General features: G+C 46.0%; 1 protein-coding gene across 4 annotated transcripts; it reads right to left on the bottom strand.

The window, feature by feature from the left end:
- Window positions 1–1021: 1021 nt before the first annotated feature.
- On the bottom strand, window positions 1022–13090 carry Robo4 (roundabout guidance receptor 4). 4 transcript variants are annotated; one of them, XM_051197094.1, is made up of 18 exons: window positions 12972–13090; window positions 12300–12629; window positions 11889–12046; window positions 11573–11693; window positions 10953–11080; window positions 10625–10853; window positions 10284–10396; window positions 9381–9549; window positions 9049–9234; window positions 8887–8929; window positions 6923–7059; window positions 6565–6828; window positions 4382–4489; window positions 4019–4178; window positions 3641–3880; window positions 3155–3513; window positions 1743–1949; window positions 1022–1665 (listed from the first exon to the last, which is right to left on the bottom strand). In XM_051197094.1, the coding sequence occupies exons 1-18, from the start codon at window positions 13039–13041 to the stop codon at window positions 1655–1657; spliced, it is 3033 nt and encodes a 1010-aa protein (XP_051053051.1). In that variant the 5' UTR covers window positions 13042–13090; the 3' UTR covers window positions 1022–1654. The 4 variants fall into 4 exon arrangements, with proteins under 4 accessions (XP_051053051.1, XP_051053053.1, XP_051053052.1 ...); XM_051197096.1 differs by having other exon boundaries at window positions 12300–12411; window positions 12972–13085; XM_051197095.1 differs by having other exon boundaries at window positions 4019–4157; window positions 12972–13079.
- Window positions 13091–25055: the final 11965 nt, after the last annotated feature.

The following is a 25055-nucleotide window of genomic DNA, read 5'->3' as shown; positions in this document are numbered from 1 at the left end:
AGAACGTTTCTGACTATATTGGATCTAGAGTTTGTCTGTCATAAGCTTACGTCACAGCCGCTCTCACTCTCATCCCACAGCTGATGCACGTATTGGCTGCTTGAAGTTGTCTTTGCTTCTTGCCTGCTCCATTGTCAGTTCTCTAAGAGCTACGACCTTGCCCTTCACTTTGACCTGAATATTCAAATCCCCCATTTCCCTTCAGTCTGGCAAACAGAGTTGGAATGGTTTCAAGAGGAATGTTGCCAGAAAGCTAAAGAAAAAAATCTGAAAGAGCAAAAATTAAACGGATGTGTATCCGGGATGCTCATTGTTCTTTCCAAGATCCTGCAAACCAGTCAGGCTGCTTCACAGAGCTTGGGAATCAGCCACCCTGGTCACACCTTCTTGGCTTCCTAACTGAGTGGTCCTCAGGAAAAGTTGCTGGGGTTAGAGAACTAACTAAATCATTGAGCCTGCTACTGAATCATACCCTCCCTCCACACCACCAGAGAGATCTTTGGCCATGGTGATGCTCTACAGCACAGCCCTAACTCCTGTTCTGTCCATGACCCTTCCCACCATGTGTGGGAGGTGCAGGTAGCCTGCCCTCTAGTGGCTTTCAGTGGTTCAGGGCTCAGAAGTCCTCCACCAAATGTCCATCTCTGTCCCATTGGGTTTTTTGGGTCTAAACAATGTTCACTAGCCAAGTATCCCAGGTGATTCTACCTTTTGTGGAATTTAGCTGCTTGTCTATTTTTAAGACACCACCTGGAACTGGACTTTTAGGGAGCAGAGCTGGGACTGCAGGAAACAGGAGTTGGCTCCCCAAGACCCACAGACCCTCTGACACCCCTACTTTTCTCTAACTACATTCTGTTTAAACTTGCTGGATATAACCCATCCCCCTTTGACTGAAGACCAGAAGTGCAGACATTCCATGAGTAACAAAGAATACTTGATTCTCTCTCCAGTCAGGTAACTCTGACATCTCTGCAGGTGCCCTTCCCAAAATAAAGCCCAAGGAACGACGTCAAAGAACTCAAGTGTTTGCAGTTTTATAGAATCAAGTTGGTGAAGCTCACAGTGTCAATGGCATGAGGGTAGTGCTTTGGTTTTCCTGCTTCTTTTCCTTCAGCCTCCTCCATTATACCAACTTTGAAGTACTGACCATGAGACAAGATAGGACCCAGTGCATGCATGATCTTCCTTCTTCACTTCCCTTGCATGGTGTGGCTGGGGAAAGGGCTGAGCGGGCCTCTAAGGGAAGAGTCCAGGTACAGATGAGAGGGCTCCTCTAAGTGTCATCCACTGTAGCCCTCTCCAACAGCCATTTCTGTGCTCCATGATGACAATATTGGCTTTTTTCTTCCCATGATCCACATGAGTGGGAGACCAGGAACCAGGTTTACTTAGGCCAAAGGCCCTGCTTGTAGGAGAGAGTCTAATGTATGAAGGTGCCATCTTGCTCTCAGTGAGAATCCAAGTCCCCCTAGGTCACAGTTTGGTTTACTTTCTTCTGTTTTAACAATCCCAGTGACACATCTCTCCAGAAGCCCAGTGTTAATGGGCCTCTGCTACAGAGAAACATAGGTCCAAGACCCACACTTGTGGGAAGGCCTGGGGACAGGCAGGAGAATAGTCTGGGTGCTCTTCTGGCCATCTCAGGGACAATTCAGGAGGAATCTGGAAGTTGAAGAAGAGAATTACTACCAGATCCAAGGCTTCCTTTGGACTCTTCTCCAGAGCATCTCGATACTTACCACCAGCCTTGGGAGCAGCACTGTTGAGCCGACTTTGCTGGGAAGAGACCCTGAAGTCAGGAGGCCAGGGAGGCAGCCCCCTCCCCAGCCTCTGGGTGTGGCTGGTCTCAGCATCCTCCAGCCAGTCTGGCCTCCACTCCCACAGAGGCAGAGAGAAACTTCGAGTCAGGAGGAGATCATCCCGAGGGGAGGGAGGTGAGGAAGCATCTGGTAAGGAAGGCAGACAGTCAGTAGAAGGCTCAGCCTTAGCTTCTAAGGACCCAGTTTAGGGCAGAAAGCTTAGGACTGGTTTAAGGTACACACACATCACACCTAAAGGTGGCCTAGCCTCTCAGTCCATCAGTCCTAGTGGCTGCAGCCCCTGGGACGGACAGATAAGTGTTTCTTCAAAGAGCAGTCTGATGTGTTTCCTCCCACTCGCTCTTCCCTTACGAGCCTTGAGTGGCCTCTTCCCTGTGTGATGGGCACTTCTGATCTGGATAGTTCTTGTCCTGTCATTTCCTATAAGCCTCATTGTTTTCCTTGAGGCCAAAAGGTAGAGTAAGGGTAAGATAGGCATGCAGGATTCGTGTGTGTGTGTGTGTGTGTGTGTGTGTGTTGTGTGTGTGTGTGTGTGTGTGTGTGTGTGTGTGTAGGGTGAACTTCCAAGGGACCAATGAGCACCAAATCACCCCCTGCTGACATGGAGAGAGACTGAGCCCAGGTATTCCTCATCCTCAGCCAGGGAGCACAGCAGGATCAATAAGGCATATGAAATGCCAGTTGAGAGAAGACTGGGTGTGGAACAGCTCTTCTTGGGACCCACATCTGGGGAGGTGGGAGGTCGGGCTACCCAGATGGATTCTTCCAGGCTTCAAAATTGGTCCATTTGTCTTGATCTATGGGGGACCTTGAGCAAGTTAATGTCTGACCTAGTGTTTCCTGATTCGGAAAAGAGAGGTAAAGAATATTTCTCCTGGAGGTTTTTTGTTTTGTTTTGTTTTTCAAGACAGGGTTTCTCTGGCACTCACTCTGTAGAGCAGACTGGCCTCAAACTCACAGAGATCCATCTGTCTCTGCCTCCCCAATGCTGGGATCAAAGGCGTGTGCCACCAAGGCCCAGCCTCCTCCTGGAGTTCTTAATAATGCAGTGAATCACTTCTCCCAGTTCCTATGACTATCAATCATTCAGTAAAAGCTACTTTTCCTCCTGTTTGAGATAAAATCTTACTGTGTAGCTCAGGCTAACCTGAAATTCATATCTTTCCAGTTTCAGCTTCCCAAATGCTGGGATTTCAGGCATGTGCAACCACACCTCACTGAAACTAATTGTTTAAACAACACTTAGGGTATGAAAACTAGGAAGGTTTGATTCTTCCTTAGGGACAAAGGGAGCTGTGTCCACTCAGAGGGAGGTGGGTGGCCCCACATACCAGCGAAGACACAGTCAGCTTCCCTGGGCTCCAGACCAAAACCAAAGCTATCCACAGCCACTGCCAGGGCACGGGCAAAGTGAGCATCTGCGAGGAAGGAGCCATCAGAGGAGCTGACCAGGCTGGCCCTGGCGCTGGGGGCATTGTCCTCAGAAGCTGAGCCCCAACCATTGGCCAGGGAGCCTTCGCTGGGGGTAGGGGTGGGGCAGGGCCGAGGTGGGCACAAGAAGTTCCCAACCTCGGACCCCACTCCCCCACCAGCTCTGCCCATGTCTGCCAAACCCGAGGATGTTGGGATACTGATATAGCCATAGGTTGTTGGAGGAGAAGGAGCTCTTGGCATAGGAGATACGCTGTTCCTAAAAGTAAAAAAATAGGAGACAGTACACTGGTTAAGGCACAGTAGCAGGAACATGGCAATTGAGGCAGGTTTGTGTGCTCCCAGCATGTTAAGCTGGAGTGTGTTAGCTCTCCCCGGATACTCACCTGGGTGTCTCCTCCCCTTCACTGAGCTCCAGGCACAGGGCCACCTCCTCGGGGGTGAGGACACTGTCCTGATCCTCTTCCTCTAAGGATGATAGTGAGGAGCTGGACATGTTGCTGGAAACTGGGCTAGGGCAAGAGAGGAAAGAGGCCTGGGGACTGGCAGGCCTGGAAGAGTTAAGGATGGATAGAGGGGTTGCTGGTAGTGGGTCAGCGGAAGGAGCTTGGGGCTTCTCCATGCACCTGGTTAGGGGATGAGAGAGATGGCAGATTAGTTAATGTCATTCCTCAGGTCCGTATCTCTTAGCCTTGGTCTAATCCCAGCCACATGCCCCACACCCTCAGTGTCCCAACTCTATTTCCTGACCCATGCCCTCTTACTGGGTCTGTGGATCATGACTGGAGCTTCCACAAAGAGCGAAGGGTGTCGGAGGGAGTGGACGAGTTGCTAACTCATTCAAGTTGCACTGAAGCTGTGGTCCCAGGGCATGCCAGGCTACCACGGTTCGGGGAGCTTCTCCTGGGGAACAAGACTTTGGGCCTGAGAACAAAAATAATCTCTAAAATCTCACGAAGTCCAGATCCCAACCTGCTCAGACCCCAATTTACTGCCCAGCCCACTTAGCTGCATATACATGCATGCATGAACATACACACCCCACAGAAGAAAAAGAGGGGCACCTGGGCTGGTAGGACTGAAAACCTGCCTCACCCCTTACTTCCCACTTAGGAATCCTCTCTCACCTGGGCTCTGGGAAAGGTTCTTGGAGGCTCTGCTTCCCACCTCCCAGGCCCAGATTTCCATGGGGTGGCCACCACGGAGCAATGGGGAACTGTTGGCTTGGTGCAGCTCTACAGGGGAAAGATAGCTGTTAGGGGCAGTGGGAGTAGGTTTTTCAGACCCCAATCACAGGCCCTGTCTTTAGCCTTATTATTCACCCTGTCCTTGAGATCTTAAATTTAGAGAAAAGAGGGGGGAAAACTACTTCTCTCTGCCCCCATCTTTCTCCAGCCTCATAGACCGGAAAGAACACTGACTGGCTTAGCTGTGTGACCTCAGTGAAATGCATCAAGCTTTCTGAACATCAAGTTCATTTGTAAGCAACCACTTCAAAGAATGATATTGAGGATTCAACAAAAACAGACTGTAAAGCTCCTGGCTCCAGACACCGCTTCCAAAACCAACTTTCTTTTCTTTGTGTCATATTCCAGTTTTCCTGGTCTCTATTCCCCCAAACTGCTCCTCTCCTCATCAGTTTGTGCTCTGTGAGGACAAACACTCTGCTTCTTAGAGACAATCTGTTAACAGTTTTCATTCCTCACACGGCCTTGTCCAAAGATACTTGACTGTGTCTTGACTGGGGAGGTGGAAAGACACAGTTGGAGATGAGGTGAAATACAGCCAAGTGAAAACCTCAACCTCAGGCTAGGAAGCCCCATAGCAGGACAGGAAGTTTCCTGAGAAATGGCTGTAGAAATGAGGATGTAGCCCTATTGTAGGGTGTGTGCTTAGTGTGCAAAGCTCCAGTATCAAAGGGGAAAAGGAAGGAAGGAGGGGAAGAGAGAGGAAGGAAGGGAAGAAATCAATGGTTGTAGAAAATAACTCATCTTTTTCTACAACTGTTAACGTCCCAAGAGAGATCACAGATTTTACTGAAATCATTGTGGCCCTCCACACAAAAACAGTTTTGTTTGTTTGTTTGTCTTGAGGATTGAATCCAGGGCCCAGTGCATGCTGACTGAAGGATTTACCACTGAGTTTATGACCCCTAAATGAGACTTATTCCGACTCTTTCTAGCTGGCATTTCATTACCACTCCAGATTAATAATGCAATAGCCCCAAGCAAAATGGGGAAGAAGGCCAGCTTATTAATATTTACAGTCACATAAAATTGCCCATATTAAACAAGCTCTTAATTACTCCTAATTCACCCTTGTCTTTTTTTTTTTTACTGAAGTTGGATTTTATCTGCTTAAAAAAAAGCGACTGTGAAAACATCTGCCAAGTCTCTCTAAGCAGTTCAGGACGTCTGTAACCATGGCAGGCAGAGTGCAGTGCCATGCTCTGTAGGGCAGCAGCTGGGAAAACAGTCCCCAAAGCCAAAGCAGGGACCTTCCTAAGTGATTCCCAAGAACTCGGTGGCCTTTGGAGACAGATCATCCTGGTTTCAGAGTTGAGCTCTGCAGCTTGTTTTGGAAATTTGAGTAAGTTACCCAATCATTCTGTCAATTGTTTTCTCTCTGTAAATTTAGAGAAACAATGCCCACCTCGAGGGTCAAACACGAATAAGTAAAGCAGCTAATGCATAGTTGTTGTTTGAAAAATTGTCTCCTTCTGGACCATCAAAACAGGTAGCTGGAAGTAAAGAGATTAATCCTTCACAAAAGTATTATAGGTATCTCTTCCCATTACAGGGGACCAGGTCCAGCATCCCTCGGAGGGAGTTTCTATCCTTGGATGGTTGAGTTTGTGAGTATAGAGGCTGTGGATATACACACTTCTCTCTGAGAAGCAAAGTGAGAGCCTGGGCCTAAGCAGACCGGTGCATAATTTGTGGGGCACGAGTTCTGGAAAACTTAAGGTTTTTACAGCACCAGTTGCCTTAGGTCAGGCTCCAGCTATACTTGTTTGTTGGTCAGCAGAGATGGGGTGCCTAGGAGGGAAATGGGTGTGCCTCCTGTATCTATCATACCTGACATGCAATGGTGCTTGTTAAATGGACTACTGTGGAGAAAAGCTGGGATGAACACACACCCAGTGAGTATTCTGTGGATGGAGACAGAGATCCTTGTCCATTGGGAGATAATGGGAGGTCTGGGGCGATGCTCAGCCCACACCCGGCTTGATTAAGGTCAATGGGCCACATTGCCACTCCTAGTTCCACCCCCATCTGCCCCCGAACATGGCTTTTCCCATCACCCTTACCTTGCTTCTTTTTGGCTTTCCAAACCTCTGCAGGGGCCAGAGACATGCGTGGGGAATAGAGACCCCTGCGGCTGCAGAGACTATCTGAGCTGGCCCAGGGGCTGGAGGTTCCAGCCAACTTGGATGGAAGGCGCCTAGCAGCTGGTGTCTGGGGGCTTGGCCGGACTTGAGGGCTGGATGGCTGCTCTGCTATTAGGGAGCCATAAAAAGTGCTGGTGTCTGGAAGCAGGGGCACACCAGGGCTCCGGGGATCCCAGGAGATCACTGTCATAAAAACGACAAGAGGAGTTACGGTGAGCACATTGCACTCCGTCTCCCCTTTCCATCCCCGAGGTCCCTTCGTAGGAAGCATAGTCACAGGAGCGCCTGCCATCTAATGGGTCCCGGGGGTCCATTCCCAGCCGACTACTGAGGCTGCTACTGCTGCTCAGGTCTCGAGAGCCAGAGGTGGAACGCCAGGTGTCTGCCAGCCATGGGGAGTCACTGTGGTCCATCCTGGGGTAGTGATGGTGGTGGTGGTGGGGAGGGGGCAAGACAGGGAAGAATAGGAACCAAATTAGTTAAGCCATCCAGCTCCGAGGGCAGCAACGGGAGTAGAAGGCAGTTTTTTCGTCATCCTTACAGCCGTCTTTCATTATTTTGCAGTTGTCCACCTCCCCGGCCCCTTCCCCTGGACCTCTGACCCGGTGCCGCTGAACTCAGTGTATATCTTGGGATCAGGGAAAGACTGAGCTATCCCGAGCTGGGGAGGGAGTATTAGGAGAAAGACAGTTATAGATACGGAGATGAAGAGAACAAAATGGAGCCAGGAAAATACGGATTGAAAATCCCTGCTGCCATAGTTTAGCTGTACAACCCAAGGAATAAATTAGTCTCTCTGACTCACACTGTTAAATGGCAACAGAGAGAGCCTTCACATAAGACTGATGCTGTGAACTGAGCTGAGGAAATTCTAAATCACTGCTGGCAGAATAGAGGCCTGCTGTGGTGAATGATGGCTTCCAGCTGCCAGAATAATCCATCAAGAGCAGCAAGAGCAGCAACTTGATAAAACTACTTCTCTATCTAGAGCCTTCAGTTGCTCTCTCTTTACCAAGATCAGAGTTCAGATGCGTACCATGGCATCTTCTTTGGTCTGGCTTGCAGCTTTCTAACCTTTGTTCTGATACCATACATCCCAGCCAGAACAAGGGTCTAAATTTCCTTGTGAATATAGCAAGCTATTTCTCCCACTCCACACTCTTCTTGATGGGGTGGAGAGTGTGGGATCCTCTTTCTTTTGTTTCTCTAGCCCCTCCCTGTGCCTGGGTCATACTGCATATCCAACTCCAGGTTGCTCTCCTGCCTGTTTGCAAGTTCCTGGTAGGTGAGGACTATCCCAAAGGGATAGATGAGCTATCTGGATAGAATTTCCCTTGAGGACAAGAAAAATAGTCCTAGGGAAGCAGAGCAGAACAAAGTTCAGGAGGCAGGAGGCAGCTGGAAGACAGAAGCCAGAGAGCAAGGAAAAACTCAGAATATGATGCCAGGCAGCCTGGAACCTTGTTGAAAGAAAACTTTCAGCCCATGGGACTGATATATCCAGTAGGTACTCAATAAACACGTCTCAAATAATTCAGATCCAGCGCATAAAGTCTAATGAAGTTGACAAAAAGAAGAAATGTTTTTTTCTAGTGTAAAACTCAGCCAGTGGTGTCTGTGGGATGGGGATCATCGTGAGATGTTTTTGTTTGTTTGTTTGGTTTTTTGTTTTGTTTTGTTTTGTTTTCTTAGAATTTTGACTCAAGGCTACAGACTAGCTCTAGTAATTAAGCAGTTGGAGCAGAGGTACCTATTGTTTGGCCCTGGTTAGGAACAATGAGTAAGAATCTACGACCTAGGGACTGATCTCCCCCTGCTGGAACTGTGCAGCATGTGCAAGACAGGTAGGTGGCTCAAGAGGCAGGCAACACACAGAAAGCAAAGGCCAGGTCTACATTGGGAACACAGAGGAATCAAGACACTGGAGCTGGTTGTCGCCTGCCAGCCAGCGACTTAAGAGCAGGAGTAGAGAAAGTAGGTGACAAGAACGACAGATAGGTGGTCAGAGGCCAGCTGTGAAGCCTTTGGCAAAAATATTTAGGTTTTATGATTCAGGTTGCTCAGCTGTCAAGAGGCTACAGTGAAAGAGACTCAACGTTACAGAGTCTAGGAGGGCTTCAGGCACTAGGATCCTAAACTTCCTGGCAGGAAGGTAGACTAAAATTCCATCTAGTTCTCTGCTGAGACTCTCCTCACCCTGACCTCTCTGCTCTTCCTAAGGATTCCTTTTCGGCCTCTCACCTGTGTTTTAAAATGGCATCTTCACTGGTGTATCTGTACAGACCTGGAAGAAAATGAGGGAACAGCTAAATGAAGAGCCCAGCATCTTCCTAGAGATCAAAGCCCCTGTGGTATTCTGGCTGGACCCAGGGAGACCTATACACACGGGCTTTCCTCTCTTACCTGGGCCCAGGTGAACCCCAGCTTTGCGCCGTCTATAGATACACACAGCAATGCTTAGTAGCAGCAGCCAGAGCAGGACAGCACAACTGGCGATGACCTCTGGCCGTCTCAAGATGGCCCTCAACTGATCCAGGGTCCAGGAAGCATGTTTACTGGGGTCTCGGGCCGACTGCTCCATGGCCTGCTCTGTATGGGATGTGGAGCTCAGAGAGAGGGCAAATGGGACAGTGGGGGAACCAACAGATAAGAGGGAAGGGCTGGAAGTATAGCAGGAACAGGGAGACGGAGGATGACACAGGGGCTGAAGGGTGTGGATAGGACCTTCCTCTCACCTAAAAGGAGGCAGACAGGGCTACTGGGCTCTCCAGCCCCAGCACCAGTGACCGCGGCCACTTGGACACAGTAGGAGCCTGGCACTCGTGTGGAGATCTCCAGCTGGGTCTGCTCACCCACTACAGTCCAGTTGGCAGCAGGCAATGAGGTATTGCCTAGGTTCCACACCTGGGGCACAAGCGAAGGTGAGCAGCTGCCCCAGTACTTCCCAGCAGCAGAGCCCTTCATCTGCAGGTGGCCATGTGGTCCTCCTAAGCCTGGCATCTTCCTGGGGGATGCCCAATGAAAAAAAAGCACAGCCCCTATTCCCCCTCCTCTACCAAGTGAGAAACTTCTCTCTAGACAACAGAAGGGCAAAGGTAATCTGCTAAAATGCACCAAGGACCAGTGGTTTCAGGGTTTTTCTAGTCACCTAGAGGCTTGCTAAAATAGAAGTACCAAGCTCAATTTTTTACTTTCTGATTCAGGGACCTGGGAAAGGACTTGAGAGTCTGTCTTCCTAATGAGTTCCTAGGTAACTTGCCTCTTGCCAGCCCGGTACCCACATTTTGAGCACTCCTGTCTTAAAGACATAGGTCTGACCCAGCCTAAGTTTTGGTTCGATAAAATAAGCCCAATGTTTGATTCCTGTTCTGTTCCTTCTCTCTGTGAGCACAATATGGCTTTCTGTGTTTAAAATGGAGATTTTGGCATAAGGCTATTGGAGAGATGAAATGAGACAGTAGCTTATAAAACGCTTGGCAGGGCCAGAAGGACTAAGCAGGCCCTTGTACATGTGCTCAACAAAAGGAAAATCCCCCCACTTTCTGGCTCACATGCTGTTTTGTAGTGGCCAAAGCAAGCATATCTGGGACCCCAAGGGAGAGGACTCTGCTGGTCAGTGTCATTTTTTTAGGGATTACCTGGTAGCCACGGATGATACCATTGTGGTTTTCAGCAGGTGGTGGAGCCCAACTCACAAGGACACTACTGTTGCCAGGTTTTAGGCTCACTTCTTGAGGTGGGGCACTGGGCACTGGAGAAAAGGAAGAGTTCCTTAGAAATGAGAATGGAGAGGACTCTATGGGAGGGTCAAGAGCAGGGCATGGAGGATTAGAGTTCCACAAGGGACTTCTTATGGCTGTTTGCTTCACCATGTAGAAGAGAATAGGAGTCCCCCTTGCCCTACAATGTGCATCCAGACTGGACTGGGATAGATACAAAACCCCCTCCACACACACATCAATCAAGACCCTCCCCTGACCTTGTTCTGGCAGCCTCAGGAGCAGCACATTGCTGTCAGGGCCTTGAGCCCGGCCAGTGGATGGTCTCACTTTGAATTCGTAGTCTTGGCCCCAGTGGAGACCTCCAAGCTTTGCACTTTGAGAGCCATCCAGCAGTACCTCTGTCCATGGAGATGCTTGGTCCCTGGGGGCCCTCTGGGCCCTGAACAAGGCCGTGTATGACTCAGCAGGTGCAGCAGGGCCACTCACCTGGGGAGAAGTTAGAGTAAGGATAAGGGCTTGGGGAGTTCATGACAGTCCTCATCTGAACTCTGGGTGGGCTCTCACTTCCTGGGCCCTCTGCCTCACCTTCCAGCTGAGCCACACAGCAGGTTTAGGCTTGGGGCCTTCCACAGGTTCCGGGTTCAGCAGGGTCACATTTTCCAGCTGAATACGAACAGCCAGTAGCTCCAGATACTCCCTGTGGTCTCGTGACTCTGTGGGGACCCGGGTGGGATGGGACATACCTTTATCATGAACAAAATTGTCTCCCAGAGTTTTCAGGTCTAGAGTACCCCTGTGTCCATTCTAGACTCACACAGGAAGGCCTTACCACTTGGACCACAATCTCTGGCTGAGCCCTGTATACCAGAACCCCATAGATGGCCACCACACTCACTGGATTCTCCTACCTTACTTGGACTTTGTGGGTTAATGTTCATATGTGTGTATGTGAATTAGTGTGAATATGGAAATCAAAAGTTGACAATAGAGTCTTTATTATTGGAGAATAGCTGGCTGGCTTCTGGAACACACCTGTTTCTGCTCCACCCCAGTTACTAGGATTATAGACACACACTGCCATGCTCAGCTTGTCTGTGGGTGCTGGAGAGCTGAACCTGAGTCTCCACATAGGTGAAGTAAGCACTTTATCCACCGAGTTATCTCACAAGCACTTATGCTGGATTTTAGCTGGCTTCTGCTCTTACCCTGAACAGACACCCTGGCTGCTCGGCTCTCCCGCTGCCCTGCATTGTTGGTGGCCATACACATATAGATCCCCGTGTCGTTCTTCTCTGCTCTTGCCACCATCAGGGAATCTCCAGACACCTGTCAGTTCAAATACTCTGTGAAGTCTTCAATATGAGGAGAAGGTGAGAGGTTGCAGGGCAGCTGGAGGTCTCATTGCCCTCCCTTCCTCAGCTCTGCCAGGGGACATGCCACTGGAGAGCAGGTCAGTTGCTTGGTGTGTCCAGGGCGTGATGGAGTATGGGACAAAGTTCCCAGGAAGGGGGCTCCACTTACGGTGTGCTTCCCTGGCTGGAGGACCAGGGTTTTCCCATCTTTCCACCACGAGACTGAGGGCTTTGGGTAGCCCCAGGGTGGCCCACACTCAAGAACCAACCGCTCGCCCACCATGGCCACTGTGTCCCGAGGCTGGATCTGAAAATTCTCCTGGAGGACTGTTAGGAGGACATCAGGTCAACGGGAAGCATATTTTTCCTCCCATGAGTCCCTCTTTGGCATCTCCTAGCTTGCTAACCCCATTCTGTTATACCTATTCTCTTGGCCTTCTGTGTCCAATTTAACCTAGTTCTCCTTCCCAACACCCCCAGCCCAGACCTCCCTTTACAGATAGCCCCTCCCATATTTCCCGGGATACAAGCATCTCAACCTGGCTTTGCTTCACCCTGGGCCTACCCTCCCAAGCCTCACCAGCCACAGACAGCCTAGCACCCCGGCTCACTGCCGTCCCCAGCCGGTTGCTGGCCTCACAGGTGTAGACGCCCAGGACTGCTGAGAGGATGTGATCATCTTGGGGCTGTCCCTGGACAGGGGGCCAATACAGCAGGAGGGTCCCATCAGGCAGAAGGTAATGTAGGTCTGGGGTTGCCATGCTGAGGGGCTGCCCATTCAGCAGCCAGCGGATAGTGGGAGGTGGTTGGCCCGATGCTCTGCAACTCATCTTGGCTGGGTCAGAGCCCTGAAGTAGCTGGTCCTGGGGGTGAACTAGGATCTGGGGTGGAGAATCCAGAGCCTTGCCTCCTAGGAGGGAAAGAGAAACTTCCTGCACTGCACCCCTTCCGTGTCTTGTGTAGGAGTCTGCGAGATGGCTTATATCACCAAACATCCATTTCCAAAAAGCTAGCCGGGAAGGGAGAGGGTCAGTGTTCACAGGCCAGGGTCTGCATAGCTCTTTCTGTCTCTGTCACACCCACACCCACACCCCACCACCACCACCACCACCACCACCATTATCTCTGGTACCACCACTGCTTAATGAAAAGTTAAGACACCGAGATCCTCCTGACCTTGGATCCAGGCCTTGGATAGGATCAGAACATGAATCCAGCAGCCCGGGCTAGGAGAGGGAGGGCCCCCACTCACCCATGATGAGAAGAAGCAGTAGAGGCAGAGGCCACCTAGTCTCCAGGAGGCCCACTCCTCCAGAGCCCATGGCTTCTCTCAGCTACTTTCCTTGTCCCACACACTTTGTCCCCACTCTGAGTGCGCAGCAGTAAGGGAAGGAGGGGAGGGGTGTGGTGGTGGTGGTTGTTTGTGACTGAGACTCTGTCCCGGTGGGGAAGCAGCTTTGAGGAAATGGATGCTTCCTGCCTGGCCCTCCATGCCTTAGAGAACTGGGAGGGGACCAGAGGTGAGAAACTCTCTGACCTCTACACTTTAACTGTAACCCTGGACACTAACTTCAGCCTTAGGTTTATTTCATGTCTAAGTTAGGGCTTCTTAAGTAAGATCCTCACATTGACCGTACCCACATCCTCAGTCCTCCAAACCCACAGCTCTATTTGAAATTTTTACTTATGTCTCGGTCTCTCTCCTTTCCCATCAGAGACACCCATAATAAAGGGACCCGAGGTAGAGCCTCACACATAGGCCTAGGAACAGGTAGACTGGGTTTCAGAAGACTAGAACATAGGATGACTCAGAAACTTGGAAACAAACTGTGAAACCCCCATGGTCTGTGTCCACATGTTTTTTCAAACAACTTGAAAATTGGCCTGTGGGTTGGTTCCTTCACCCTCAAAGTCAGATTCCTTCTCTGTAGAATGGGAATATTAATAATAGATCCCACCTTGAGATCTAGAATAAAAATGGAATAAGATTATACATAAAACTACCTAACACAGACAGTGCTTGACACATGAGTGACAGTCCTTTTGGTTCATTTTTATACACATCCCATCACTGAAGCTATTTGGAGCATCCTCAGTGGGGATGAGCTTCAGGCCTTGGGAATGAAGCCTTCTCCTCAGCGGCTTGCCTGGCCTGGCCTAGGCCTACATAAGCAAACAAGCTTTGTGGCACCCCGCTGACTGCATGGGGGGGACCTCCCTAAAACCCAGAGAGGCGGCTCTCTTTTCAGCCCAACTCCTGTTTACCAGTCTCTTCCTTCCAAATCTGGAATCTCAGCCATTTCCTAGAGCTGTTCACAGAAGGCCAAGGCCAGGCTCTGGGCCTCAGCGGAAGAGTGTCCAGGCTTTGTTCTCAATTGTTCTGGCCAGCTTCTCTGGAGGGCCCTAACACAGCTGACCCTTCTCCCTTCCTCCCCCTCCCTACCAAGCTTCAGGGTCAGCCTCAGCCCTAACAACTGACAAAGTAGAAGAAAGCTACCTTCTCTGCTTCACCTCTCTCTTCTCAGACCGACCAAGGTTGATTAAAACAGAATCTGTGAAAGGAAACACCACTCTCTTAACAAACTGATTCCATGGGCTACAGAACAGATGGAGGGGAGGTAACCGAGTGACTGAGTGGGAAGGATAGGAATTGGGGTCAGAATAGAGCATGAGATTTTGGGAATGGAAGAACAGCGGATATGGTGGTGCATGGCTGTATTCCCGGCACACAGAGGATCATGAATTTGAGTCCAGCCCAGCCTGAACCCTGTCTCAAAAACAAAACAAAACAACAAAAACAAAAAGACAAAGTGAATAAATAAAAATAAAATGGAAGCACAAACGGTGTTCACCAAGTCTGTGACTTCTCTCTGCAGGGTTTATAGGAGCAAGCTATGTGTGAGGTCAGACTGATGAAGGGACATTTATGTGGATGAAGTCAGCCAAAAGACAGGAAAGGGTGTGGCAGGCAGGTTCAATGAACCCATGGCTAACCCGGGATTCCCCAGGTACACAGGGTCCAAGAGTGACTGAGCGCCACAAGAATGTTGTCGGCAATTGTCCTTTTCCAGTCCCTTCTGCTGCTACTTGAACTAACCAAGTTCTCTGCTAATGTTCCAATGTCAGCTTCTATAATCCAGAAGGATGATACATATTTTCCTCAAAAGAAACCAAAATGGTCAAAGGAACTCAGATTTATGCCCAGGCCTGTGCTCAGCCGAGCAAATTGTACAGCAGAGACAGGGGACACGGGAATCTATGGCAGCTGACGAGTGGCCTCTACTTACACACATGTCCTGCCCCATGCTTAAAGTTGCTTTTGAAACAGTCTCTTATCTCTTCTATATTTTGAAGAGCCACCTGTTGAAAACTGAAGGGGATCCTAGGGAACACTGACTTTGGGCCATTCTTGCAGGACATTAAGATTCCACACGCATCCAGGGAAATTCAGAGATACAAGTTCATTTCCAGCACCCTGGCCTGTTAGACTCCGATTGTCTCATTTCCACAAGCTAAGGAAGAGCTTACTGCATGAGTCACAGGATGATGTGGATACATGGGAGCCACCTCCTGTTTCTATTTTAGGGAGGCTTGCTGCCTTAGGGGTCTGGTGACATGCAAGCACAGGGACCAGCTTAAATTGTACCTTCTTTCACCCCTAGTGCTAGTGGTTTGTGAGTAACTTATTTTTGGCTGTTTGAAAGACAGATAAGAGAGGAAAAGGACTGGGTACCCTCTGAGTGGCCCTTCAGAGCAAATTTCTTTTCACACCTGGCTCCTTGCTTCTTTGTAGTGCTTTATGCATGTGCAGCTGAGGACTCCCATCCAAGCTGACAGGTCAAAGGACAGGTAAGTATTCAACTGAATGAGTGACCTAAAATAACTTGTAGAACCTCTCTGAGGCCATTTCCTCATTTATAAAACATCCTGAGGGCTATGTTGTACCCAGAACATTTAAGTATGTTAAAAACAAACAGACAGACAGATATGTATTTAATTGACCCTTAGATGTCCTGGGTACAGGTACAGCACAATTCACCCCCTGAGCTGCACAGCCAACTCTAGATATACTGGGGTCTGAAGTCTTCACCTGTTTTGTCTTCTTTTCTTTTTCAAACAAACAAACAAACAAACAAAAATCCTATTTATTTCTATTTTATGTGTATGGGTATTTTACCTGCCTGAATATCTGGGTTTCACCTACTTGTAGTGCCCTCTGAAAGTATTGGATCCCCTGGAACTGGAGTTACAAGTAGTCGTGAGCCAACATACAGGTGCTGGGAACTGAACCCTGGTCCTCTACAAGAGCAGCCAGTGCTTTTAACTACTGAGCCATCTCTCTAGTCCCCCTTTTTTTCCCCTGAACCATTTCTCCAGCCCCCCTTTCCCCCTTTTGCTCAAGTCAGGTTGCTCTCATCTCTGTGAGCTCTTATCTTTGTCCCAAGATACCAATGACTCGAGGGAAATTGAGTCACAATGATGACTTCCCCTTTGCTGGTTAGGAATAGTGTCTTGATGTCATTTTGCTGGCTCAACTTATCTCTTAGTCCTTTGTCCTATTCCTGAGGCCTGAAATAGCATCTGTATATACATGCAAATACTCTCTTAAAATTTCCTTACTTGAATGTATTGTGTGTGTGTGTGTGTGTGTGTGTGTGTGTTGTGTAACAATGAGGAAGCAGATGGAGATGAGAGACCACCTTGTAGGAGTTGAGTCTTTTTCTACCATGCAGGTCCTATGTTGTCAGGCCTGATGCAAGAGCTTTTACCCACTCTCAAAGTCATCTTACAGGCTGCAACACATCTATCTTCTCAATTCTACATCACCTCCATTTTTTTTCCAAGTAATTATGGGTCACATCTACATCAAACATTGCCTGACGGGAGGTTTCAAAGGCATATATATCTCTCCCATAGATAGAAACTCCATGTACATTCTGTTATCTGGAATCTCAAGAAGAATGTTTGGGTCATAAGGGGGACATTTTTGAAGAGGGTCCAAGTAATGTGGACACTGAATTAGGTGCAACTAGGAAGACAGGACATTCTACAATGCTTTCTTTCCAGCTGAGTACCTGGTTACTTCATTACAATGTAGTGCCCAGTCAAACAGTTCCTTTCGCCTTCTATTGTGAACAGCACTACTGCCTCAGTGATGGGAGATGTCATTCTGTAAATATGTTTCTCATACTGGTTAATGAATAAAGCACTGTTGGCCAATAGGAAAGCAAGATAGGTGGGACTAGGAGACAAGGAGAATTCGAGGAAGTAGTAGGGAGGAGTCAGCCCTCTCTGGTAAGATGAGACCACGTGGAAATACTTAGATTAATAGAAATGGGTTAATACTTAAGACAGAGCTAGCCGATAAGAAACAAGTAACTGGCCAACAGCATTATATCTAATACAGGGTCTCAGTGTGTTATTTGGGGCTGGCGCTGCGGTGGGTCTAGGCCGGCAGGAAAAAACCTTACTCCTTACACCTCAGTCAGGATTTCTGTTGCTGAGATAAACACCATGACCAACAGAAACTTGGAGGGGAAAGAGTTTCTTTGGCTTACACTTCCACAGCACTGTTCATGATCTAAGGAAGTCAGGACAGAAACTCAAACAGGGCTAAGTCTGGGGGCAGGAGCCTTGGAGAGGCACTGCTTACTGGTTTGCTCCTCATGCCTTGCTCATTCTGCTCTTATAGAACCCAGCCCAGAGGTGGTAGCACCTATTGATGGGAATGTCCTTCTATTACTAGTTGATGTTTCTATTATTAGTTGATAAATAAAACACTGTTTGGCCAATAGAGGCAGGGAGATAGGCGGGTCTAGGAGACGAGAACTCCAGGAAAGGTAGGTGAAGAGATGCCATGTAGACCACAAAGGAGTAACAGGTTCAGACCCTTCTCTGGTAAGATACAACCACATGGAAATTCTTAAATTAATAGAAATGGGTTAATAATTAAGACAGAACTAGCTAGTAAGAAACTCTAACCATTGGCCAACAGTTTAATAATTAATGTAAGTCTTTGTGTGCTTATTTGGAGAGAAGCAGCTGTGGGACCAGGTGGGACAAGAAACTCCAGCAACAACCTGTAAATCTTGCACATTAATTATATTTTAGCTTATATGTTAGTCCTCATACTGCAAATTATTTGCTAAAGTAGCCGCAGTGATCCCTATCACACCTTACTCTTGTTCCTTTGCTATGTTTACTTCCTCTCATCCAGAAGGAAACTGGAACCAGAGAATGGAGCCAGGTAGGAGCACTTCTCCCACAAGCCTGACTGCCTGGGTTTGATCCCCTGAGTTCATGGCGGAAATGGTGGGAGGAGAGAACTGACTCCCCAAAATTGCCCTCCGACCGCTACACATAGCATAACATGTATGTACTGGCTCTTACACACACACACACACACACACACACACACACACACACACACACCATACAATATACCCACCATCAATAACAATGGATAATAATTTTATCTTATTTTACTTTATTTTTATTTTTTGAGACAGGGTCTCTCTCTGTGTAGTGCTGGCTGTCCTGGAATTCACTCTGTAGGTCAGGCTGGCTTTGAATTCAGGGATCCACCTGCCTCTACCTCCGAGTGCTGGGATTAAAGGCATACACCACCACTACCAAGCTTACTTTATTTTTAAAGAAAAAAAAACCCACTTTCTCAATTCCTTGAAGATAGGCTGGCTTTATGATTTCCTTTTTGACCAATAGAATACAGCAGAAATGATGCTGCAGAGTTCCCAGGACCAAGCCTTAAGAAGCCTTGCAAAATTTACATTTGTCTCTCAACTCATGACTTTGGGACAACTACCTTGGTTTAGCCACAGAGAACAAAGATCTCATTGCTAGAGTCCTAAACCTCCTTGGGCATTTGTCACAGACATGTGAAGAGATTCAGTCATCCAGCTCCAATCCAAGCTGTTGGATGACACAATCATACAAATGACCCCAGGAAGCCTGAGCAAATGAACTGCTTCTTTGAGTCCAGCCTTAATTGTTAATAAGAGGAGCCAAAAAATAAAATTGTTATTGTTTTAAGTCACTTAGTTGTGGGACGGATGGTTATGTTTGCTACAAAGAAAAATTGTTTGATTTTTGTTTTTAACCTTTATTGTTACTTTCCTTGTTTTATCAGTACAAGATTGGATATGAGCATGGCTGCAAACATCTGCATTTACTTCTTTATTTTAAAAGGATTATTTCTGATATATAACTGTTAATAATGTGAACTGTTGCTTTTTTGTAGATATTATTTATCAGGCTTTAAAAGTTTCTTCTAATTTCTTTCTTTTCTGCTTCACTTAAAACTTGTAATTATGGATAAACATCAAATTTTACAAATATTTATTTTGCAATGTATTGAAATGATTAGCATCCATTAATCTGCTAACGAGGCTAGTGATATTTACAAAAAGTGATGCTTTTCCATGGGAATGCTGATCTCCTGGAGTTCTAAGAGAAAATTATCATAAAAGTCTGAGCCTGACTCCTGTTCAGTGACAATCACTTGTTTCCACAAATGCTCTCGTGATTGCCATCAGTGTTGAGCTAATGTTGATGGCATCTCTTTGAACCCCTAGTGTGAACCAAATAAATTTCTTTCACTTTTAAGGTTTACCTGCTTCAAGTGCCTCTTTTCAGTAATGAAAAATGAATCGGTAAGAAAGGCGTGCTAGTAACGACAGGAGTAGTGAACGTTTTCTCAGGCAAGCAAAAAAGTGAGGCTATGCAATAAGTTGTGCATCTTTCTAGACTTCCTCTTTGTTTTGTTGTTGTTGTTTTGGGTTTTTTTGTTTTATGTTTTTTATAATATTTTTATTTGCAGTACTGGGAAATTTAATCCAGGGCCTTGCATTGCTAGACAGATGTTCTACCACTAGGTTACCCTGGTTCCTCTCTTCACTCTTTTTAATTTATTTTGCGACAATGTCTTGCTCAGTTGCACAGACTGGCTTTGAATTCACAATGCAATCTAGATATACTTTGATCTTTTCACCCACCTGCCCGACATACTCATAGTTAGGATTATAGGTGTGTGCCCATGCCAAGCCTATAGTTCATTTGTTATTCTTAGCATTTGTTTGATAGGCCTGTAACTTTATTTTTAGCTTTTCCAAGCCATTGTTTTCAATATGTTTCAACTAAGTGGCATATGTCAAGACTTTTAAAAATGCAATCTGGCATATCTGTGTATTTTAACTGTACAGTTTTGGTCATTTACAATTTATCTTTTTAACTATCATTTACCTTTCTGCTTCTATCAGCCCACATTTTCTTTACCTTCTTTTTCTATTCTTGGGAGTTTAAAAATGTATTGAATTTGTATTTTTATCCTTAATATGTTTCCTTCTTTATTGGTGAATTAAATATATATGTAATATAAAAAATATATAATGAAAGTATATAACATGAATTGTATAATACTAGTAGGTATACAATGTGTGTATGCACACACACACACACACACACATATATATATACATATATATATATATGAAAAGTTAAAAGTAATAGTAAAAATATAATTTGACAGTTTCTCATGCAGTTCAAGCTGGCTTGAAATTTCTTATATAGACAAGTTTGACCTTGAACTTCTGATCTTTTCATTGTTATTCAAACCTTCTCCATGAATACTTACTAAAATCTGAAGTTACTATTTTAACCACTTCTTCCTTCCCAAAGAATTCAAGTATGTTGAAAGAGTTTGATTCTGATAAGTCCTCCCAACTTAAGCCCTATAATTTCCCTGTCTTTTGCTTATCAAGTTTCGAGGACTGCAGCCTAAACACTATCATTTTATAAGGCATTATTCAGATCTGCTTATTAATTTATTTGCTTGTCCTCATTTCTCAAACTGTTCTTTTGGAATAATTTTCTGTATTTCTGTGAGAAGTTCCTTTACTGTTCATGGGAAACCCTAGGTTTTGTTTTATTTGATCTTTATTTTATTTTCACTACAAAAGTCTGTTTTAGTCCAGGCAGTGGTGGTGCACACCTTTAATCCCAGCACTAGGGAGGCAGAGAGGGGAGGATCTGTGTGTGTTGGAGGCCAGCTTGGTCTACAAAGTGAGTTTCAGGACAGGCTCCAAAGCTACACAGAGAAACCCTACACAGACAAACAAACAAACCAAACCAAACCAAACCAAACCAAAAAAAAAAAAAAAAAAAAAAAAAAAAAAGGAAGGAAGGAAGGAGCCTGTTTTAGTAGGCAACACACTGTTAGTTGGTGGTTATTTTTTGCTGCACCCCTGAAATTCCTCTGCTTCCTAGTGGTTTTCACTGTTATTGTCCTCTAAAAGTAGGAGGTTCATTTTTCTCTCTGCCTTTAAGATTTTCACTTTGTCTTTGACAAACTCTATTTTTACTACCAATTTTGCACACGTGGTCATTTTTCCCATTTCTTGTTATGTTGATCGTTTTGTGTATTTACCAGTTTTAGAAAACATCTAGAACTGAAAAGATGGCTAAGTGGTTGAGAGCACTGGCTGCTCTTCCAGAGGACCTGAGTTTGACTCCTGACATCTATGTGGCAGCTCACCATCATCTGCATCTCCAATTCGGGTGTGTGTGTGTGTGTGTGTGTGTGTGTGTGTGTGTGTGTGTGTGTGTGTTGCCCTCTTCTGGCCTCTGAGGGGATTGCATGCATGTGGTGTACAGATGATATGCATGCTGACAAAATACCCATACATGTACAATAAAAATATAGGAAACTTTTTTTTTTTAAAAAAAGAAAAAACATTTAGTCACTGACTTTTAAAATAATGGCTTTCCAGGCTGGCTGTGGTGAGCCAAGCATTTAATTTTAGCACTCATGAGACAGAAGAAGGCAGATTTCTTTGAGTGATCAGGCTAGCCTGATCTATATAGAGAGTTTCAGGTTAGCCAGGGAAACATATTGAGACCCTGTCTCTGAAAAGAAAAAGAAGAAAATGCTTCCTGGAGCTGCTAAGGCAGCTCAGCAGTTAACAGTGTTTACTCCTCTTGCAAAGGACTCATGCCGGTTTCCCAGGATTCTTGTCAGGCAGCTCACAGCCACCTACTCCAAAGGATATAGGGATGTGATGCTTCTGGCCTCCAAGGGCACCTGCACTTACATGCACATATCCATACATATATATATATATAATGAAAAGTAAAATAAATCTTTGCAAAGGTCATGGTTTCCCTTCCATTCTCTCCATTGAGGGCTGGATAAAATGTGCCACACTTTTATTTTATGTGACATATCCCTTAATCTCTTTTTCATATTTTCATCTTCATGTCTTTCTGTCTGAATAGTCTCAGACAAATATTAAAATTAGCTATCCATCTCTTCAGACTTATTTAATATGCCAATAAACTCTTTTGACTACCTTTTGTTGTTGTTGTTTTGCTTTTTCTTTTTTTTGAGACATGTTCTCATGTAACCTGGGCTGATCATGAACTCCTGATTCTCCTGCTTTCGTTTCTCCCAGGTTAGATTTACAGGTGTGAACCACCACACCCACTAAGTTTTATTTCAATACATTTTGTCTACATTACATTTAGTAGTGTGTGTGTGTGTGTGTGTGTGTGTGTGTGTGTGTGTGTGTGTGTGTGTGTGTGCATTCATGTGGAGGTCAGGGGCTACATGGAGGAGTTAGTTCTCTCCTTCCATCATGTACGTTCTGGGGATCAAACGCAGGTTGTCAGCCTTGATGTCAAGGTCTTGACATGCTGAGATATTGCACCAGTCCTATTTTTATTTATAAAAGTTTATTTTGGGGCTGGAGAGATGGCTCAGAGGTTAAGAGCACTAGCTGCTCTTCCAGAGGTCCTGAGTTCAATTCCCAGCAACCACATGGTGGCTCACAACCATCTGTCATGAGATCTGGTGCCCTCTTTTGGTGTGTAGGCAAATATGCAGATGGAACACTGTATATGCAATAAAAATAAGTAAATAAAAATTTAAAAAAGCTTATTTTGCTTCTTTTCCAATTTGATTGTTATCATGGTCTTTACAGTTGCTTGTTTATTATTGACTTCTGTCCTTCTAAGCATTCCATCATTACTTTGAATCCAACAATTCCAATACCTTAAGGCTTTGCGGGTTTGAATCTATTGTATCTTAAATTGCCTGACTCTCATTCATGGTGATTTGTTTTCTTGTTTATTGACCTTTTGTTGTTGTTGTTAGTTCTTCTTGCTGCCTGAGCTAGGGCTTCACTGTGTAGCCCAGGCTGGCCTGAAACTCGTGACCCATCTTCATCAACATCCCAGGCGCTGAGATTACAGGCATGTATCACCACATCTGTTAACCCATCTTTGATTGGTTTTAATATAAGAAATGTTAAAGTGCTTTTTTCCTCAGGAGATTAGCAGTTTCATCTGTAAGTGTCTTGTGTGCTATCACCAGGGAGCCCTGTTCTAGGACATCAACTTAATCTAAGAGTTTCAACCTCAACTCTTCCCTCCTCACCAATGGGCTAAGCATAGTTTTCCAATACAATTCTAATGCAAAATATGCAGGTATTTCCATATTTTATTAGTACTAAAGCACTCTGGACTTGCCATACTTGAAATTTTTGTTTTGTTTCTGGTTCTCTGGAAATTTCTCCTGGAAATATAGTGTACACAGGCAGGATCAAGTTTTTCTGAAACAGGAAGACCTTTCAAATACCAGACTCAAGTGTGTCTCAACTGTGTCAAGTCATGACTCACCTACTGCAGACTGGGTTTACCTCCTGCCCATGACTGAAACACCTTATGCCAAGTTGATCAATGGCCCCCTGTTGCCAAATTTAATGTGTTGGTTTTTTTCTTCTGTGATTCTTTTTTTCTTCTTTCCTGGGAATTGAACCTAGGGACTCATACATGCTAGGCAAGTACCTTATCACAGAGCTACATGTCAATCCATAATCTTTATTTTGAGTTCCTTTTCATACATGAAGCCCTCTGAAGTTCCTGGCTGTTCTATCAATCAGCACACCTCACACCTTTGGCTTCTTTGTGACAGCATATCCCCACTATGTCCTCTGCTGGCCTTGACCTTGAGGTCCTGCCGTTTCAGCTTTCCAAGTGCTGAGGTTCTAGGCTGCAGTATCTATCACACCTGTTCCACCATTCCTGAAAGACCCTTCTTTGACTGCATGATGGCCTTTTCACTTATATTTCATCCTATCGTTCCTGACATGCCTTTTTAGTCTTATCCTTTCAACCCAGCTTCACAAAACATGATTATCTGTGGCCCCAGAGGCCTATCTTGAGCTTTCCTCACTTTCTATTCTACACAGTCTCCTAAAATAATGCTGTCCACTCCAGTGGCTCAGTATCCTGAATTCCCTGTGTGCATTGCCCTCCAAGACTTTTGTACACGCTTCTCCCACTTGGAATGTGTCCTCCTATCCCTTTAACCCCTGATGTATGTTCTTTGAGTATTTTTATATTGTATCTATTTCTATTATTTCACTTACACACTGTATTATAATATTCTGTTCACTTACTGTCTTCCTCTGTAAGATTTTTTTTCTGGATAGAAGTATCTGGGATATAGTCAGCAGTAAACAAATGAATAGTTGTTTAGTAATTAAGAGAACATATGACTGACTGAATGAACGAATGAATGTGATGGTTTGGGAATGGATGATTTGCAATTTGGAAGGAAAGTGAAAGAAGGTAAGAGGCAAAGGAAATAACTTGTACATGTCGGTTATTCATTTGTTCAGTTTGCATATGTGGAGATAAAGTTATTTCATTTCATCAAAAGTTTATTGAGCATCCAGGGTGTGCTACGCACTCTGCCAGATGCTAGTAATACAAAGATGAAGATCAAAACAAAGCAAAACAAAAATAAAAACAAACAAAAAACTTCCTTACTTACCCCCCGATTTAAGGCAAATTTGGCTTGAGTCTGGAAAGCCAGCCCTGCCGGGATACAGCACCAGGGTATGGCATGTTCTCATCTCACCCTATCCTTCACTCCTGTATCTCAAAGCTGACCCAGGTAGTCCTTCTCCAAGTCTTACATCTCCTAATCTGCCTGCACTATCACCTACGTGCACTATTTTATGGTGGATGAGGCAGCTGGGAAGGTTAGTGGACTGTGGGTTCTGTACACAAGGAGAGCTGCAGATGAGCCTGTGCACGAGCAGGGAGAAGACCATCAGGATGGAGAGCTGAGAGACACACTGGTGGGGTGAGGGCGTGCAGGCAAGCCAGAAACTGGTGCCTGCAGAGCTGGGGCAAAGTGTGTTCTGGTACAGAGGTGATGGATATGGGACCTTGGGAGTCGCTCATGGGATGATGCAGAGGCAGAGCTGAAGTTTAGGCATTGAGGAGGGACAAGGGACACAAGGTCCCTGGGGGC

The sequence above is a fragment of the Phodopus roborovskii genome, unplaced genomic scaffold (genome assembly GCF_943737965.1).
Source record: "Phodopus roborovskii unplaced genomic scaffold, PHOROB, whole genome shotgun sequence".
Lineage (NCBI taxonomy): Eukaryota > Metazoa > Chordata > Mammalia > Rodentia > Cricetidae > Phodopus > Phodopus roborovskii.
The sequence above is the reverse complement of the archived record's forward strand: the minus strand, read 5'-3'. Positions and strand labels throughout refer to the sequence as shown.

Coding starts and splice junctions, on each gene's coding strand:
- Robo4 (XM_051197094.1), bottom strand. CDS start 13,041: ATGGGCTCTGGAGGAGTGGGCCTCCTGGAGACTAGGTGGCCTCTGCCT. Junction 11,081..11,572: donor AGCCAGGGTGTCTGTTCAGG/GTAAGAGCAGAA, acceptor GGGTCCCCACAG/AGTCACGAGACCACAGGGAG. Junction 3,514..3,640: donor GAAGGGGAGGAGACACCCAG/GTGAGTATCCGG, acceptor TTTTACTTTTAG/GAACAGCGTATCTCCTATGC.